Below are 19,610 nucleotides of genomic sequence, written 5' to 3'. Positions count from 1 at the left end.
TGTCCCTTAGCATGTGGGACTAGATTCTACACATGAAAACAATAAAAAAAGTTCATATAAACGTACGTCCTATTCGACCTTGTTTTCTTATTTCACTTGAATATACTATAGTGGCTCACTCACTCACTGTTTGAATTAAATGATCGTTTTCATATGTTTTGTTTTACTCTTTTCTTGCCTTCACAACCCTTTCCCGTAGGCATCAACACGCGGTAAACAGACCAAACTGATGCTAAACAGCTTTGTAACAGTAATTATAAGAATCGTGACCAGCTTTTGAGGTGTTCTGATAGAAACTAAAACTCAATCACGATAGTGATTTGCTGTCCAGATTTAAATTTCTGTATTTTTCTAATTTTCTTTACTAACCGACAAATTGTAATACGTTTCCATAAAAATATTTTCATTTTGATCGAATATGAAAAGAAATTCCAAGTTGATTGGTAGCCTTCTCCAATATAAATACGAGTGCAAAGGGTTAGATCCTGTCGTCGAAATTAACTATATAGGGTGTTCGGCCACCCCTGGGAAATATTTTAATGGGAGATTCTAGAGGCCAAAATAAGATGAAAATCAAGGATACTAATTTGTTGATTGAGGCTTCGTTAAAAAGTTATAGAAACATTTTTGGTCACACAGTATATTTTCGGTAATGAATTTTTTTCTCGAAAGTATGTCGGATTTCGGGGGTATCTGTATTCATAAAAAATGATTGTAATTGACTCCCGCAACCGAAAATAATTTTTTCAGAACGATTTGAAATTTTTTTTTTCCACGAAAAATTTAGGCACCCCTCTTGATTTTTCTTAAAAATTCGTTTTTGATTTTTAATAAATTTGTTTGACGCGCTACGGAAAAGTTGTTTAGTACTTTTTTGTAGGTATCCATGAACTCTACTTTCTCCCAAAATTTCATTGAAATATATTCACTATTGTAGGAGTTATGGTTGTTTGAAAATTGGACCATTTTTATGGGGTATTTGTCACTTTACGGGATTAAGGAACAACTTTCCGAATATTTTTGGACTGTCTATATATTCTTCACTAAAATACGCGTTATTTGCCTTTTGAAACATTAAAATCCTTCAATCCGTTCAGAAATTATGCCGTTTTAAGTATACGCACGAAATTTTGGAGTGACACTTCTGGCCTGAAATTATATTTTCGGTAAGGAATTTTTTTCTCGAAAATAGTTAAAATTTCGAGGGTATGTCTATTGACCAAAAATGATTGTAATTGACCCCTGCGACCAAAAATAATTTTTTTAAATCGATTTGAAATTTTTTAATTTCATGGAAAAATTTCCCCAATTACAGACTTTTTTTCTCGAAAGTGCGTAGGATTTCGGGGGTATGTCTATTCATATTCATTTTCTTGATTTTCGTCTTATTTTGGCCTTTAGAATCTCCCATTAAAATTTTTCCCAGGGTTGGCGGGACATCCTGTATAGGAACGTTTGAGAGAGACAAGTCGAACGATAAGGAGCTCGATCCGATAACGTAAACGAATCGGATCCGTTTCCGTCTTCTTGGGGTTATCAACGGGGAACGATGAAGAGAGATGCGGCTTGGCGCGCGCGAGTATAGCATTCCGAGAGTCCCAAAGATGATTCCCGGAGTCGTATACCCGACAACAAAAGGGTAATCCCGGCGGAAGCCGGGTCACGGGGGGACGGGAGGGCGGAGGAGGGGCTGGCAGTGCGTGAAAACCGGGAAGAAAACCGAATAAAAAGAAAAATAACGTTAACCGGAAGTTTACGGCGCTTCGGGTAACTCGTTGCTAGTCTGACTTCCGGCGAGCAGGGAAAGAAAGGGGGAAGAGGGTAGCTGGGCGGATTGTTGGCGGCGGCGAGGAGGGCCGAGGGGCTGGCGGCACTGCGGCGGCGGAAGAGAGAAGAAGAATGCAAACCAAGACAGAGATTTCGCTGCCGGCTGGTTGTGAACGGAGTGTAGAAGCGAAGGAGGGTGTAAGAGGAGATGGAGAAAGCAGCTAACGGACGAGGAGGGCAAGAGGGTTGAAGGAGGTCGTAGCGTGGGCGGATCGAGAGAGAAAGAAGAGGTGGCAGCGGGTGCCTAGGCAGTCGGGGCGCTCGGGTGAGAGAGAGCCAAGCGCCACTAATTAGTGCCAAGAACGTAATTAAGTAATTTTTAATTAAGTGACTGCCGTTTACGCGCACAACCACCACGTACGGGGTAAGCTGGCTCGATGCAGGGTGCTTCATCCCGGTTCCACCGCCATAAGCCGGATTACCCTTCTTCCGAAAAATTCGCTTTCTCGCGAGCGCGCGCATCGTGCTCTTTCGAATCGCTCGAAGAAATTCTCGCCGTGGATTTGGGAGGCATTCGTCGAATCCGTCGATTCAGCATCCAACGCGCAATATCGACGATCGATACGCTCGAGTCGTAAAACCAGAATCTATGAGTAAACTGATTAAAGGAGACAACAACGTACGTGGTTGTTGCGTTCGTAGAGCGCGATGGAAACGGGATGAACCCAATAATAACGAGTCTCGAGTTCTGGGCACGGAATGAGGAACCCTGGCCGCCTCGGAAAGGAAGTAAAAGTCTGCTGGCGGGGTAGGTCGGTATTGTAGATACCTGTCTACAGAAGGCCACCGTCAGCAACGGTGGTAGTAGCAGCAGCAGCAGCAGTAGCAGCAAGTAGCGGTACCCAAAGAGTTGCCACTCCATTGTGCCGTGCACTGAGTTTTTAATTAAGGAGCTGGCGCGAATTCCTCGAGATCTCGCTACCTCTGTATACATATAACTCCGGCTTTCGCCGTTTACGTACGTGCGTATACGTCTTTGCACACGCGCGCGTGCAGGACAACTGTATACAGACACGGCAGAGAATACGAGGAAGAGGGGGCTCCTTTGTGAACTTCAAGGGCCTCGCGGCGGCTGAAGAGATCGCCGGCGTCTTCTTTTCCATTCCTTCGTTCCCTTCGAGCACCAGGTATAGCCATCAGCAAGGCCGCGGCCCGAATGTCAAAAACCAAAGTTTCCTCCTTTTCATTAGAGGGTCCTGGCTACGGGGCTACCATGATACATTTTCCTGGGCTCTGTGTATTCCTCTCTCCTCCTGCTTACCCTTCGTCGCAGTCTTCTTCTTCCCGTCCCTCTACTCTTTCCACTTCTTGCCGGTATTCCCTGCCATCCCCAACTCTTTTTCATGTTCGATGTATTACCTCTGGCCCTACCATCGCCGTTCGTTCTTCGTCTCTCTCCTTCTCGGCCGGCCTTTGTCTCAAAGAACTCGTACTTGCTCATTTTACCCAGGATCCTTTCTTTCTTCCGAGGGCAGGACCGCTCCGCGCGGGTGGAGAAGAAAATCGAAAGAGGACTTATCTCAGACACGAACTCTGCTTCTCGAGAGAGAGATAGAGAGAGAAGACGTAGCTAGTACCTGATGTCAACGATCCCTAGGATGTAATTGTTCTCCGTCGAAACGAAGAAAGCCTAGCTTCGACGTCGTCGCTTTTTCCCCGGAATGAACATTGGCCCGGGTCGAATGGGGCCGGAGAAACTTGGAAAAATCGCGAACCCAAAGGAAAAAATGCGAAAAAATGGAGACGGGACGAATTGTTGCAAACCCGAAAGTTTGGTCGTTCGTCGAATATCCCGTCGCTGGATTTCCAAGTTTTCCACGATTCATTGGTGTACCGACGCAACGAAACGATTTACAGGCGCGTTCCTCGGTAATTCGATAAATTATAAAGCGAGCCCAATTACGGGGCGGCGTAGTTTCGCCGTGCCGTCCGGCGAAAAATAAACGAGAACGTAACGAGAACGTCAAAAGACGAACCAGAGAGATTCGCGAAACAACGAAACAGCGAGCAGAAACCGGTAAAAAACTGAAAGAGGAATACGCCGGAAGAAGCGGCGCGGGAGGGCGGTAGAAGTAGAAAAGATTACGAGAGCATAGTAATTACAAGGCTCGCGTTCTTCCGGCTCTACCCCGGAAGCTCACATACTCTGCAGGAGAACGGTCCGCTACCTACGAACGCAAGCATGCGTTCGCGTCTCCTCCACCTACTTACGTATGTACGAACGTCTGCATACGCGCGTACCTCCCCCTCCCTCCCCCCTCCCTCGCTGTTTCTACGGCTGTCAACGTTTCTCTCGCGCTTATTCCCGCGTATGCACTAACTCAAGGCTCGAATTTTCTCCGTACCACCCTCCCCCTTTCTTTTCCCTCGGCTGCAGTCAGCTTATTCCTCACAATAAGAGAAAACCGGGGCTCGGTCGTCATCGTTCGCGTATGGGTGCACGCTCGTGTGCAACGTATGCGCGTGCAGGAACACGCGTGACGCTCGCGTCTAGCCTTCTTGCTAAATGGCCCTCGCCTTCTCGCTGTTTACCACGCAGTCGCCCACGCACGCCTTCCACTGCCAACCTGCACCCCTCCCCCGATCGCCTCCGCGCTTCTCTCCTTCTACGAGGCATGCACAATCTTGTGGGATTAAAACACAGGCCGCCGCGCCGTCTCCGCCGTCGACGTCGCCGCCGAGGACCGAACACACGCGGTCCCGTGACTGGAGATTGCCAACACCGGCCCGTTTGTAGTCAAGATTTCGGTAAACCCGAGGCGAGACCGCGCCCGCAGCTGCAATTATACTTTCGCGATTCTACGTTCCTCTTCTCTCCCCTTGCAGTCAATTTACTTTTATTGTGTCGCTCAAACGGATTTAAATTTGACAACGGGACTCGAAATTGTTGAATTTCCTAACTTGTGATGTTATCTTGGCCATGGGTTCTACGAGCTCATGGCGTCTATTATACAAAGATAAAAGTCGCTCTAAATGTACTTAGTACTTTGACTTCGTATAGAAAATGTACTGACTACGCCGAAATTTGTTAATTTTCATCGTTATAGAAGATAAAACGTACTTAAAAACGAATTTTGTTTAATTACGGAGAAAACAATTATTTACGAAAAAATGCATAGAAATTACGCATAACATCCAGTATATAAATTTAAAATAACTTTCAATTAAATAATCAACCGTATAATCAATAGGAATTGACGAAACTTCTTTGGGTATGTTGCGTCAAAGTAAAAATGAAAATAAATATAGAAAACAGCATACATTATGACAGTAGTTATAGTCATCGGATAGGGGATGAAATGCCCTTTAAAATGAGTATTCATTGAAGTCGATTTTAGTTTCAAGTCGATCGGATGAATAGTTCCGGATTTATAAGGATTCAAAGGGTTTGTTTACGTTTCATTGTTGACATTGGCGCGAGGTCAATGACCGCGCGTGTAAGTTGTAAACAGTGCGTAGTAAATGCTTAAAAATACTACGACTTCCTCGTCACGACTGTCTCCACTCACGTGCGAGATAGAGGCCTGACGGCACGCGTTAGACGAAGACAGAGATAGTCAAATTAAAAAAATTACCCCTTTACATAAATTACGATATCTCCAAAACGAAAAGTCCGATCGACATAAATCAAAAGCCATTTCAAAGAGCAAGCTTTGCCACTTCTATCAGTGGTTCAACTATGGATGAAACATTAGTAGCTTCGAAAGTGCATGCATCTAAAGTTTAACTATTTTCAATATGTGTTGTTAGACTAATCTAAGACAGTGGCCATTGAATATATTTTCTATTTACATTAAAACTAACCAGAATTCGATAACAAAGTTTCTCTGGGTTTTTATAAAAAAAATATATAAATCTGTGAATATTGAAAAATTCATTGTTCGTATACTATAAAAGAAGTCGTGAGGTTAAATGATGCTAAAATAACATTGTATGTTAGAAATTCTAAATAAAAGTTTAAAAACGGTCATTTGACCGATCGTGGTAAGTTTAGTGTTAAAAGCAAAATAAAAAAATTCAACCCTTAAAATCGATGCTGATTTGTTTCGAACGACATTTTCGTGTAGACCAGTGGCTTTTAACCCTTTAAAACAATTCTGTAGCGTTTTCAAATTTTTGTGAAATTCGATTCATAAAAATAAATTGTTAGAAAATTTTAGATTTCAACTCCGTCTTAGCAATCTACTTCCATCAACATTTGAAAGTTAACCTCTATGCTTCCCTTCTGTATCAACAGCTTAGCTATGAAAGCTTGTTATTTCTCTGTACAAGATGTAATGGTAAGTTCAGGACACTGAATTGAAAGATTTATTCTAGCCTAATAAATATCACAATAACAAAGCAATAATATTTTTAAGTATAAAGTATGTAACAAATATAAACATTTTAAATTTTATACAACTATACAAAAGTAGTAAAAAATTGCAAAATATATCTGAAAATGCCAAAATTGTCAAGGACACCACCATCAAAATGGCAGACCTTGGACATACTTATAATTTTATATATCATTTCATAGCTATTTAGGATATGATTTTTTATTATACGCTAAGGAGGTTGTTAATCTATGGGACATAACGACCCGAATAATTAAAAGCCAATTTCTTTGGATCCAATTTTGGCACTTGGCTGTCAAAGGTCTCCGCACGAGACCAGTTATTATTTAGACGCGACGTGGAAACGAAGAAAGGTTGACGCTAACGATCGATCACGTGCTCGCTAGGGGTTGGAAAAGGAAATTCCAGTTTAGAAAATTACCGCGTCATTACCCTAACCACCGCGGCCAGTGGGGGCAGAGCAGGGAGCCGGCTGGTAATGTCCACTGCGAGTCAGATTGTCGATTGATAAGAACGAGGCAAGGAAGAAATTAGAAAGAGAGACTCGAGGAGGCAACCCTTCGTTGGAGAATTATCGAGGATTTCGAGACGATAAGCAACCCCTCCAAAGTGTGACTGGGTAAATTCATCGTCGACTTCATTATTCGACCACTCGACCAGCTTTCGATTTTTCATTTATATCACGCGCTTCTTCTTATTATTACTTTGCTCTAGACACTTCCGCCGTTCAGCCATTAACTCGCGCTCATGCTTATCGAGCTACGCTTTCCGGATCTTTTTTTACGGTACGCGCCGCCGCTGCCCCTTTCTTCGCCTTACTTTATCCCTCTCGATCACAGGGGGGGTGTGAATGTTTTAACAGAATAATGAACGAGGGGTATCGACGGGTGTCCCGGTGAAATACATAGCACAGTCTGTCATTAAGTGTCGGTCCAACCAACATCGAGTAAGAGAAACTGAAAGTGACGACGATACTACAAAATTAAGTGATTATCAATGCTGTCAAGTCAATCATCGATTTCATCCCGCTTTATCGATATACAAGCGCGTCGAATTTATAACCGCGGGAATAGTCCCCGCTGAATGACACCAACCTAGGTGTATTAATTTCTATTATCTACTTAAACGTTCCATTTTTAAGTACGTGTCTCTGAAACGTTGTTATGGATGTTTAATTTAAACCACGCGATCGTTCCAGATCTTCTGAAGACTCTGAGAATACTGACGGGACGTTTTCAGGTTTCACAAAACTGTCTACACAGGGTTTATAAATCTTGTATTACTATCTGCTGCTAAGACCCAAACTGAATAATAAATAGCTCAACCTGCAAAGGTATCAGATGTCGTAAAAAACGTAATTTCATATCCCTTGTACGGGGATTTCAGTGTTATTCAAAGCGTGGAGACAGAACCCGTTTCACGATCCAAGAATGTCGAAAGATCGAAGCTCAAGAACATTTTCCTGCATCGTTTTAAACACAGAAAGGTTTTTTTTACGAGTAAGAAAGTTTGAAAACCGTCGCGGATTTTCGCGTCTGGATTTTGATTGGCCATCGAGAAAGCGTGGCTCCATGTGACGCAAATCCATCGTCTGGCCGGTTCTGTGTCGTGTACGGCCGCTGTCCATTATACGACATAAAATTGCTTCCATCCGGAAGATAAGATCTCACGGCTGAGTCGCGTGTCCTAGCGTAGGATCTGATAATGAACTAACCCGAGTCCGCGTGCTTCTCACCCTTTCTTTCTCTTTGTCTCCTTTTTTTTCCCTTATTTCGCGCACAAACAGACCGACGGAGGCGGAGATGCAGGCAGATAGAGAGACATGTATGCAGGCGCGCGAATGCAGCACACGTAACGGGCGCGCACAGGCGTCGCAACCCTGTCATCGACGACCCCAATCATCCCCCCCGGCAAACTTCATCGAACGAAGGCTGTCAATATCGCCGTCGGTATAAGCAGATCCGATGATGTACGCTCGACGTCAACGAGTCTCCGTAAGATATCGGACGTGCTTTCGATTCGACGCGCGCGTGAGAAAATAGGGTGCGAAGAATCGCTTTGTGAAAGCTCGTTCTTCTCTCTCTCTCTCTCTATCTTCCTCGCCTGGTTTCCTTTCGTTCTCTGCCCCTCCCCCGACCCTTCACTGTTGCGCCTTTTCGCTTCGGGACCGATTTTCTCGTTGACAGGGGAGCGGGGGGAATTCGCGGCAGACGACGCCGACAGTACCGCGAGTTCTACCGTAAATTACTATTTCGAACAGACCAACAAAATCCCTCAAACATGATTCCTTCAAATTCACAATCCGACCTTACAAGTACCGTAAAGATATACTCCAATTTAAGTTGTTGTGTATAGTCGATCATTGATACTTGGTCATATTGACATAATCTATCCATCTGATTCATTAAGCATTTATTGCAAGAATTTTTCTTTCGAATATATTGTGGGGAAATTTATTACTCGGGATCAAATTCAAAATAGTAGATATAGTATGGTGGATATGTGTTATAGTATGCACATTCAAACGATTGTCATGTATAGTCGATCATTGATACTTGGTCATATTGACATAAGTACCTAATTCATTAAACATTTGTTGCAAGAATTTTTCTTTCGAATATACATATTGTGGTTTTATTACTCGGGATCGAATTCGAAATGGTAGATTAAATATGGTAGATATGTCTTTAAAAAATTTGTATGAAAGTATTTCTCCTTGGCACGTGTTATTAATAATTTGATATCTGAGAAGTTATAAGGGATTAAGTATAAATGTTAACTATGGATTTGTGATCAGAGATCACACAAGTTTCGAAATACTGATTAAACGAATGTATTCACTGAAGACAACAGTTTTTTATATATATTTATAAATAATATTTTAAAAGAATTACGAAACATGTTAGAAGAATACATGAAAAGTTTAGTTGACCAAAAGGGCAAATTTAATCAATAGACTTTGTACGTGTACAACACTATGCTCCAAGGATATAACAATGTAGTTATACTAAAATCTATTTTTAACAACAACTAAATTCTAACGTTTAAATAAATTAAGTTTGTTATGATTGTCGTAAACTATTACTGAGATTTTAGTCTCAATTTAAAGCTAAGACCATACAGAATATTGTTTAGTATACTAAGTATCACGCCCCATAGTAGGAAAGTTTTCTAAATTTTTAGTTATTTAATGGGTATGTATTTCTTTAATGATTTTTAAATATTCTTGTGATTAGTGTTTATCTATTACAAACTCGTTTGGAGAATTTTTAAATTCTCCTTCTTTTTCATATCCCGGCACTCACCCCTTTTGACGATTTTACTTTTTTTTCTTTTTCTATCTGTACGTTATCAACATTTCCCTAAATGTATCTCACAACAATTGGACGACATCTTTAAAACGTAGCTGAAATGTAGTTACGAAGTTCTCAGAATAAACCGGATTATTAATTATAAATCATTCGCTTTAAATTTTGGGATTTTTATGCCAGATTCGTAATCAGCGACATCAGAAACCTTTCTATACCACTTTTCAGGCAAAACTGGAAATACTTTTTAATTTTAGCCACCTTCTTTTGGACTGTGACTCGCTGTATTCAACGTTCCACGCGATAATTTTTCTATTTCATGATACTTATGCTGTACTGCACATAAAGTATGACTAATAATAACCGAAACTATAATCCTATAATGACATAAAATGAAATTGTAATTTTGGATTTGAAATTGTAGTAAAATTATTATGTATAGGAAAATTGAAGATCACAATTATACATACTTCCAGATACGGACATATCAATTACTATAATTATAATTTTCAATTTGGGGAATATTTATTTTTCGAAATAAAAATTCTTGTTCTTTGCATATCCATAGCTTCACTTTCTGTTAAACATGCTGAAAGGTATTGTCACAAGCCACAGTAAGTCCTTATGTAATCTCATTATACACTAAAGGGTGCCTACCCCTAAACAAGAATAACTAAACCCCAATAGTTTTTCAAAATACCACGAAACGTAATTCTAATGATATTGTATTCCCCCTGTACATTTTACCAACCATATCGATCCTTTTGGACGATCCTCAGATATTTGCCCGATCAATCCACGAAAATTCATTCCCCTGACAGTTTCTTATCTTAATCTTGACTATTCACATCGTCGGAAGCGATTTGACGATTAAAACAGAATAGAGGCGAAAGCAGATCGATCGATCATACAAAAGAGTTTTAACATTACAGATTAATACTTTAGATACAACGGACACATCGTTTGTATATTTCGTAAATATCTTAAAAGGATGAACTTCTGGAAAGAAGTTGTTTCTAATAAACAAAAGAAGGTTTGAAAAAGCTCCATTTACAAAATTACTTTTACTTAATATTTAACTTTGTTAATGTTGGTAGAACATGATGTTAGATTAATATTTTTATCTGATGAGTAGATAAAGAGTAGACAAAAAAATAGAGAAATAAATTAGAAAAGAAACCAAAAACACTTATGTCGCAAATAAAATATAGACAAATAATAAATAAAGTTTACTTTATACGAACTGGTATATGTAATGTTTTATAAGATTCTCGAGATTGCAACAATTTTTCTTCGGGAAACGGGGATCCCAGTTGCTAAATTACTCTTACGAGCAACCAACCCTCATAATAAGAGAATTAAAGAAAAAATAGTGTAAAGATTTACTTCCAACGCTCGATGAGCATCAAATCGAATACCTGCAATTTGTCTACAATGGCGTCATTTTTGCAGACGAAGCTAAATTTAATCTTAATTTGATAGCGAATTTTTGACACGATGAGATAACATCTATAAATTCCAAAAATGAGCTTAAAAAAAATCACAAGAAGAATGGGAACGTAAAAGCGAAAGGTCATGCTACAAACTATCAAGTTGATTTGTATTGTTATCTACAATTTCCTAATGTTTTTTTAACACTAGGTTTACGGATTCCATATATTTTTATCGAAACTCATCACGTTGACGATTACATCAAAGTTTTTCTTTTAATTAAGATGTATATTCGTATTATTACAGCAATCTAATTCAACGTAAGTTGCTAACCAATAATATTTATTTGTTCTGTAACAGTATAGAACCTGAAACTCGTCAAATTGACGCATATCCGTAAATCTAATGTTAAATGTGTCCAAATATTTTTGAAACCCCATAATGACACCTTTTCAGTTATTCTCGATTAGAATATTTTATAATTCTAATAAACGAGTTACTGCATGGAAAAGGAATATATTTTCTGCATAAACAATTGAGAAATAAATCAACGTATACTTTAGTGTTGGAATATTTTTGTAACTGCAGGATCCGTAGATCAAGATCGGCTCGATATTCTCCCGAAACCGTTCGACGCGACAAGAGATTAGAAAAGGATGGCCGACGACGAGCAGGGTTCCGGCGGTTCTCGTGACAAAAGTACAACAACGACCGGTTGGAGGACAGAGAGGGTGGCCGGTACACGTAGCCAGCGTAGAATAATGTGGCGAGGCATTTCCGCATAGGAAGCCGTGCATTAGGCTATCAGATCGAGCACGCTCGACGACTGTCGGAGAACCAGGAGGAAAAAGTGTCCGGGGTAAACCCTTACGTGATTAGCCGTCAAAGGAGAAGGTCCGTAGGGTGAAAGTGTGCCTAATGAGCCGCGAGATTGGCACCTTCGTGTCGTCCTTTAATCGCCATTTTACGGGAAACTTGTACGAAACTGATATGCAAGGATTATCAAGAGGAAAGTTTCAATTTCTCCCTTTCACGATCGTTAGGGTGGTCGCCGGGGTAGACGTGGAAATTATTTATGGACACCGGCGGCTAGAAACATTGAGATTATAAGCGGCACGGTTCGAAGGGAGATCACTTCCCCCCCTCTACCGCCCCCCCCCCTTTAGCGGTTAATTCTTCACGAACCGCAACAGTTTATCCGTTGCGAACAAACCCGCTCCGAATGTGTTAATTTTATCACGGGCACGGGGGTTGACTGCACGAAGAGTGGGCAGCGTCGATAGCTTCCTTTCGAATCGCGATCGATTTGCACCTGGGTCGCCGCGAGAGGGTGGAAAGAGTTTGGAAAAAGATCGATCGGACGTTCGTTCCGAAAACTCGATTTCCTTTGACTCCGGGGGCCGAGCGTCCTTGGAGGAAATTCGAGGGACACGAACGCGGGGAACGCGCGAGGGGTGGGCGGGGGCAGGGTTCTGCCGCTTACGGTTTCAATCGTCGTTGAAAGAGACTCCGGAGAGAACCCTCGTCGTGTTTCGTTGGTTTCTCGTTTGGTCTCGTCATCGGGAGCAACGGCTACACGAGACGGAGGAGAAGGAACAGAGAAGAATGGGGGTGGGCAGCTCCGAAGGAGAGAGACCGAAGACCCCTCCGGCCGACACGACAAAATGTAGCGAAATATATTCAGCCGGTAATTAGCTTTGTGCTTAACGACGGAAGCCGGCCTCCGATGCAATTTTTGCTGGACATTTGAGAACTTTTGCTAACACGCCACGCGGCCGCTTCTAACCGATTCTCTTTCTCGCTGCCTACGATGGAATTGTTCCGAGAGAACGAAACAGGGCCAGGGGGGACGAGGTCGAAGGGCAAAGCACGAAGGGACAACTTGCCCGCAACTGATCCGCGTACCTTTTGCCTCTTCAGTCGCCGCGTACACGTCCCTGATTTCTTTTCTTTTTTTTCATTTAATGCTACCGTACATTTTCATCTTCGTTGCCTACTGGCCTCGCCCGTAAGGCACAACCGCGATTCGAAACCGAATCCGAGACGTTTCGCGAGCCTGATCTGGTTCCATTATATATCGCGGATAAAATTTCGACGAAGTTTTCGTTCATTTTCGCGGCAGAATTTTAAGTGTGCCCCTTCCTCATTTTCACGGCAGTGGGGGGAGGGAACGTTTTTAATGGACCTTTCTCTGCGTTAATTAAATTCTGCGGCTTGCCTCCCTGGGTCGCTCGAGTGCTTCGAATATTTCGTACGAGATCGCCGATACGATTCCCCGTGATGGACATATTGAAAATCGATGATAAAATTGAGTGCGGGATTTCGGGGTGTCAACTTGGTGAAAAATTTCGATGCTTCTAATGTATACGCTTGTAAACGTGCATCGGTCAAGCTACATTCAGCGGCGTCGAGATTTACTCTAGAAAAACTGACGGTTGGAAGGAAAAGGGGTAGTCGTCGAAACCACCGGTTAAAGAATTTTAAAATATACTATTTCCACTGTTTAAAACGTTTTTAATCTATTTTGGGCGGATGAAACTTATTCGTAGAAATGTAGAGGATAACGAATGTCAATGCCTTATAACTGGACTGCAAATGTTCGCATGTATTGCTCGATAAAACAAATTCATGCGATATACTCGTAATTAAAGAATAAAAAATAGCAAAATAAAAATTTGCATATTTTTTACCTATACCTTTCCTAACTATTATTTAGTTTTCTTTCAGTTGTCTTTGTTTAACGAAAGCTCGTTTCGTTGGAATATATTATATTATAAACAAATTTTCCCTGTACATATATGTAAACCGCCGGTCGACTTTAATTGCAAGATATTCTTAAATGAAAAATACATGATTGGGTAAATTTATCGATGAGCTACCGTCTCAGATTTTGATGATTTTTATATATGCTATAAATAGACTGTGGATCTTTATGTAAATTCATATTTTTATGAATAGAATGATTTAAATGGTAGTAGAGTATCTTACTTTAAGTGTTTCTTATATTTTTGCATATTAAGTGTATTCAGTAGTTTTTTGAAAATTAAAATTCCCCATATATGCATAAACATCTGCAGTTTACTATAAAATGAAAACTGTTTTTTTTTAATTTACCAACGAATGCTCAAATTTGACTAAATTACAAGATCGTATTTTTCACTTCCGAAAGAGGAAGACCCGACAAACGTGTAACTAAAAGCGACACGTGGAAGAATAAAATGTGTTTTATCGAACGAAATGTAATTCTACGCTAATCGCGGAAAGCACATATAGTGGAATAGTATGGGATAAGTGCGTTATATCAGATATATCAAATTCTGATTAGATTAAAACGAACGATTACGAGAACATTGTTTTAATTTTATAGAATATCAGTTTACAGAATTTATTTGATATAAAAACAAGGCGTTGATAAAGTAAAAGTTACTGACGAAACTCATTTCTTGCCCATAGTATGTATTATGAAACTAACATTACTCGTACTTATATTTAAAATGGTACAAATTTATGATTAGAATGCCAATGTAGTAGTTACTCAGAGAATCATTAATCATTACCAAAGACGTACAAAATTAAAACAATTTTCAGTAATATATAAGAATAATTTGTCATTGCAGGTTATTCGATAAAATTTAATCTTTTAAAATATTCTGCATGCTATTCTATCGGATTAAGTATCGCAATGTCTACCATTTTGATCGACCTTAACGGAACAGAAAACTTGAAACTCTTGCCTGTGAAATAAAAACTACAAACTGTTGAAATACTATACCTAGGAATACTGTTCGATAAAAAGAACTGTAACTGTACAATAAAAAATAAAAATATAACGGTATTGCATGTATTACGTAGAAACGAATCATGTTAGAGAACTCGTTCACACCCAACAAATACGGCCAATATAATAAATTATCACTAAGCTTAACGATGAAAGAAACTATTATTTTCTGCAGGTCGTTTAGATAATATATGTACGCTCGAGCAACCTTGGACTCTGATGGCGCGTGGCTGCGTCTTTCTCGAATTAATAATCGCGAGTGTGCATAGTCGAACAAGAATCGAAAAGAATTTGAACGGTACATTGTCGAGACTTCCTCTGGCCCGTGATTAATTAACTTTAACGTAAATTTTACCGCACGAATAAATGACTAAGGAGGGAGCAACCCATCGCAACAATGGAGTCGTCGACGCGGTAAATGTCGGAGGCACGCGAAAACTTATGGTCTCCAGGAGCATAGGCGTCTCTCGCGATAAGAAAACGGTAATAATGTAGCAGCGTGACCACGTGCGGCCTCTTCGACCGCCTTATATCTCGGATCTGTACTGTACTCAGGCTAATTATAATCAGGCTAATGCCTGCTGGCCGGTATGTGTCGGTACCCACCACCTCCTACGCTCTATACCTGCGGCAATGTAGCCACGTTACTTATCCCCAGCTGAAGAGGGGTAATTAAGATTCGGACACACCCATCGTGACTCTCGTCTCTTGGGCTCTGACCGTTTCTACGTAGGGAGTGGTCGATCCCGTGAAAAGCTCGTTCTCGTTTGCATACACGGGAACGTGATCGCGTACCAGAAACATCTTCCACGATCCTGTTCATTTTTTCGTACACGGGAGACGGACACGGGAAGTCACGTCGGTGAACAGAGGGACCGTTGTCAACCAGGAGGAACCCTACGACTCCTGGGATCTACGAGTTCGAACACGAGATTTCTCGTACCGACGATCGTCGCGTCTGTTCTTAAACCTTACGCGAACGTGTTCCAGTCGAACGTTATGCAAATCACCGTGTACCCGTAACCGGTGACAACTTTTTTCCTCGAGAGTTACAGTCGTCGAACAAATAACGAGCATGCACGAGTCGACGAAGAAGACCAAGGGCTATTTCGCTCGGTAACTAATTAAATTTTATCAAACAAATTTTCGATAATGGCAATTCGTTGTAAGTGTACGTTATCAGAATTTCGAAACAGCCCTCCGTCGACTTCCACAATCATAAATATTTGATATTGTTCTACTCACCGGAAATTGGAGAACCACTTGACCAGCTGCGCTGTGTTGTTCTTATTGAACTTGATGTCGGGAAAATACATCTTGAGGATGGACGAGGACGGGTACCTGACCCAGAAGAACATTAGCTTCGCCTTCCTCAGATGCATTGGCGTCAGCGTCGACGAGTTCACCGCGGTTAAGGAAATACACTTTGCAAATGTCGAATGCATTCGGTGGAAATTTCTGTTTTGGACTTTGGTTATGAAAAAAATTTTGTATGCTGGCCACTTTCGTTACATTCTCGCAAACACCACTCTATCCTTCTATCGATCACGGGTAAGAGCATGGGGCCAGGGTACAAACGGTACCCGGTTGAAGAAGGACGTTCCGTGCGGCGATCTGTTTCTGTATACGCAACTATCTCAAACTTAATCGTGTTTCCTTCGTATCAAATTGGATTAGAAATCGTACAAGCTGTGGATAGATCGCGAGGGTAGTAGGGGTCTAACGTTCTCGGCGAGGTTGACCCACGATTGGCCGTATCCTCAGCGGAAGCCTTACCGACTCCTTATCGGTAATAGGATCTCTTCATGTGGTTTCATCGCATTCTTATTTGGCTAATCCGTGTGTTCAATCTCTTGCGAATCGTCTGTACCTTCGACTGGCTCTTAAGCAACTCGGAACCTTCCCCAAGAACGTAATGTTCCAAGATATAGATATATTACGTTAAAAAATCGTTCGAGAATTTTAAAGACGTCGCGACGAAGACCAACGAGTAATCGCGAAAAGTCTGTAGAACGTTCGCGCGAATCGCGAACACTCGATCCGCGTAAAGCCATCTAATTCCGAGTCAGAGACAGGAAAAACACGAGTCGTTTACAATTTTCACGAACACCTATCGTCATTGGTGTTACTGTCAGCGCGCGCTAACTCTCAGCGCACAAGCGAAGTCGTCGTTCACGAGCGAACGAGTCGACAAGTGTAGTCGTTGGCATCAAACGTGCGCGCACCGTGCGTCGCATTTTGCGTTTGCAGTAACGTCGATGGGCGATAACGAGATGCCAGACTGTAATAAGGGTTATTCCGCCCTGCAGTCACACTTGCATTATCGAGCTGGTCCTTCCTCGTACCCTTATAACGCACCGCCCACACCTACGCGTCTGGTGCTCATTATACCGTGTAAGTGACATACCCCGAACGTTAAAAAAGAAGCAGCGTTTACAAGCGTTTGCGATCGTTAATTGGCGGCGGATTTTCGAAATTTCCCCGAATTCGATGCAATTTTAAAATAAAAACCGACGAAGAATCTAGTTTGATTATAGTTCGATCGAGAGGCTTTCGAGAAATAGATAATCGCGATCTGTTGGCTCGAAGGTACGCACCGAAAGGATCGTTCAGGCTGTCGCACCGTAACCACCCTCGTTTGTTGCGCGCAACAGCCCGATCCCCGTGAACGCAGAACCGGGAAGGAAACTCGGACAGCGTGAAAAGCATATTCGGATACGTCGAAGGCCGGCACGACCAGTGACAGACAAGGGTGAATCCAGAGGAGAATGGTGAACAGCAGGTTGTGCCGCGGCCATGCGCTCGACCTACCCCAAGAGGAGGGAGTGAAAAAATGCGCCATTGATTTTACATCAAAGGCCGGCTAAAAAGGTGGCAAAGAACGCCGCGCTGCCGATCGAACGACCCGAACCGACACACACAGTTGCAGTTCCGACGTTGCATCGTTGCCGCCGCGTTTACACGCCCGTCCCCTCTACCCCGTTCCGCGCGACACACGTCTTTTTTCCCCGGTTGTAAGTCCGATATTTGTTAGCGCTTTCGGCAAGCGAGAAGGCCGCCGCGAGCGAGCGGGCCGGGTCGTGAGTGATAATCGAGCCGCTCAACATTTACGCTGCTCCGTCTTTTCAGGCAATCGTAAAAACGGCGTCTTACATCGTCGGTTTCTTTGTTATTTTCGATCGAAAGGCTGGTCCATCGAGCCAACGCGTAAAACACGGTCCCGATAGGGGTAGCAAAGTATAAATCGACACCGTAGAAACCGGGAGTTCTGTGGGTTCTCATACAGCGAGAGAAGTAGTAGAAGTGGCTTATCTACGATAAGTCGAGGAGACGCTCCTGATAGGAAGTTCACGGACCGCCTCCTCTCTCGTTTCCGCGGTTAAATTCCGAAATTGCGGGACAGATTATTGGCTTGCGAAGTTGGGTGAGACTCGAGGCCGAGGGTGGGCCGAGTAGGCAAAGAACTTTCGACCTCGCGCGTTGTTGCCGGACAAACTCTACTCGTAGGTGCAGCCAACATTAGCCTAACTCCGCGGCAAACTAATCTAACATTCGTCCGAGCTTCCTCCTACCTCCTGCCATTCTCTCGACTTCCTTCTCCTTGTTGGCGAACCGGCTTTTTCTCCTGGAGAACTCGACGCGGTTTTCCGAAGTTTCCCAGCTTCGCGTTCCCTTCCACGGGGGGGAAAAACATTCCTAAGCATCGTCATCAACTCTTCCGCTTTTCTACTGCTTTTTGACGCTCGATCTCGCTCGTCGCTTTATCCAGCTCTTTAGAGACCGCCTAGCCACATACTCTTCCCGATTTAATACCGAAAGTTGGACTGTACTTTCTTTGGAGAACGTCCAGACTCTGTCCTTACGCGATATTGCTCGCGCATCAAAGTCGACCAGACATCACGCTTGTGTTGTTTTTCTAACAATTTCTACTAAATCGACGTTACTGTTACTATTGTTCTGGACGTTCACCAAATCTCCGAACGACATACTCTTATCTTATCGACGTAGCATTAAAAAAGGATATTGTAGGCTGAACTCCGTCGTAGCTGATTTCACCAGTGTTACAATCACTGGCCCGATCGTTGCTGTCCATCCTGAGGTGTCCATAGTCTGGACTACCATGCTGGGCAGCCGCCAATAAGGCAGGATGCAATATAGCCGGCGGATGGGGCAATGGAGGGGAATCCCTGAGGTCTACACCTCCACCTGGAGAACTTGCAGGTAGGTGATGTGGCCCCGGGGGTGGTACCTGACCAGGATGACTCGTGTGAGGGTTGTAGAACGGTGAGTACGGTGAGAACACTTGACTCTCGTGAAGACTTGGGTTTGGTATTGCTACGCTGGTTGGCAGAGACACTGGCAGCATCGGTGGTGGCGCGTGGTAGGGTCGCGGTGGTGGTGGGGGCGGTGGACTCTCATTGCCTCCTTGCGAACCGCCACCCTCCTGCGCCAGGATTCTGGACACCGTCCTCGGCGTGATCCTCGTGTCCGTCACCTGTGAAGGAAAATACTAATTGATTTCTTGATTTACGATCGTGAAATTCAGACTTATGTATATGTACAGTCAGTCACAAAAATCTACATTCATCGAGTATAGAAGCGATAAATGTACATTTTGAATTTATTTATACGTGTAACAAAGAACAAAGTATTATAACACACAGAGAGGAATAAGTTTTACGAATTGTATTTCCTATTTTTAACGTTTTCTTTTGAACGAATTATACGTAAATATTATTATATTTTCAAAATATCTCTTATCCGATAAAACGTGTATTGTCGAAACTCTAATATTTTCTATAAAACTAGAATTTTATAGTATGTATATTTTTGCGACTGGCTGTTTGCTTATAGATAAGTATTTAACACTAAATATTTAATTTTACAGATAAATATTAGAGAGAAACAGAATCGAACGTTACGTAAAAT

At 42.2% G+C, this 19,610-nt stretch overlaps 1 protein-coding gene across 4 annotated transcripts in view; it reads right to left on the bottom strand.

The window, feature by feature from the left end:
- The window catches only part of LOC122400635 (homeobox protein prospero-like), a 58,685-nt gene that overhangs the window by 36,418 nt on the left and 2,657 nt on the right, over positions 1-19,610 (bottom strand). For 2 of the 4 annotated variants that reach the window (XM_043402181.1, XM_043402178.1), the window contains exons 2-3: positions 18,706-19,191; positions 15,927-16,081 (exon numbers count right to left, since the gene is read on the bottom strand). In XM_043402181.1, coding sequence (XP_043258116.1) covers positions 15,927-16,081; positions 18,706-19,191 — 641 coding nt within the window. The remainder of the gene's footprint in view (positions 1-15,926; positions 16,082-18,705; positions 19,192-19,610) is intronic. The other 2 variants (XM_043402180.1, XM_043402182.1) reach the window with 1 other exon arrangement.

Source organism: Colletes gigas, unplaced genomic scaffold (assembly GCF_013123115.1).
Source record: "Colletes gigas isolate AHSC1104 unplaced genomic scaffold, ASM1312311v1 Colletes_gigas_Sc00019, whole genome shotgun sequence".
NCBI classification, from domain to species: Eukaryota; Metazoa; Arthropoda; class Insecta; order Hymenoptera; family Colletidae; genus Colletes; species Colletes gigas.
Note: the sequence above shows the minus strand (reverse complement) of the source record. Positions and strands in the feature narration are given on the sequence as shown.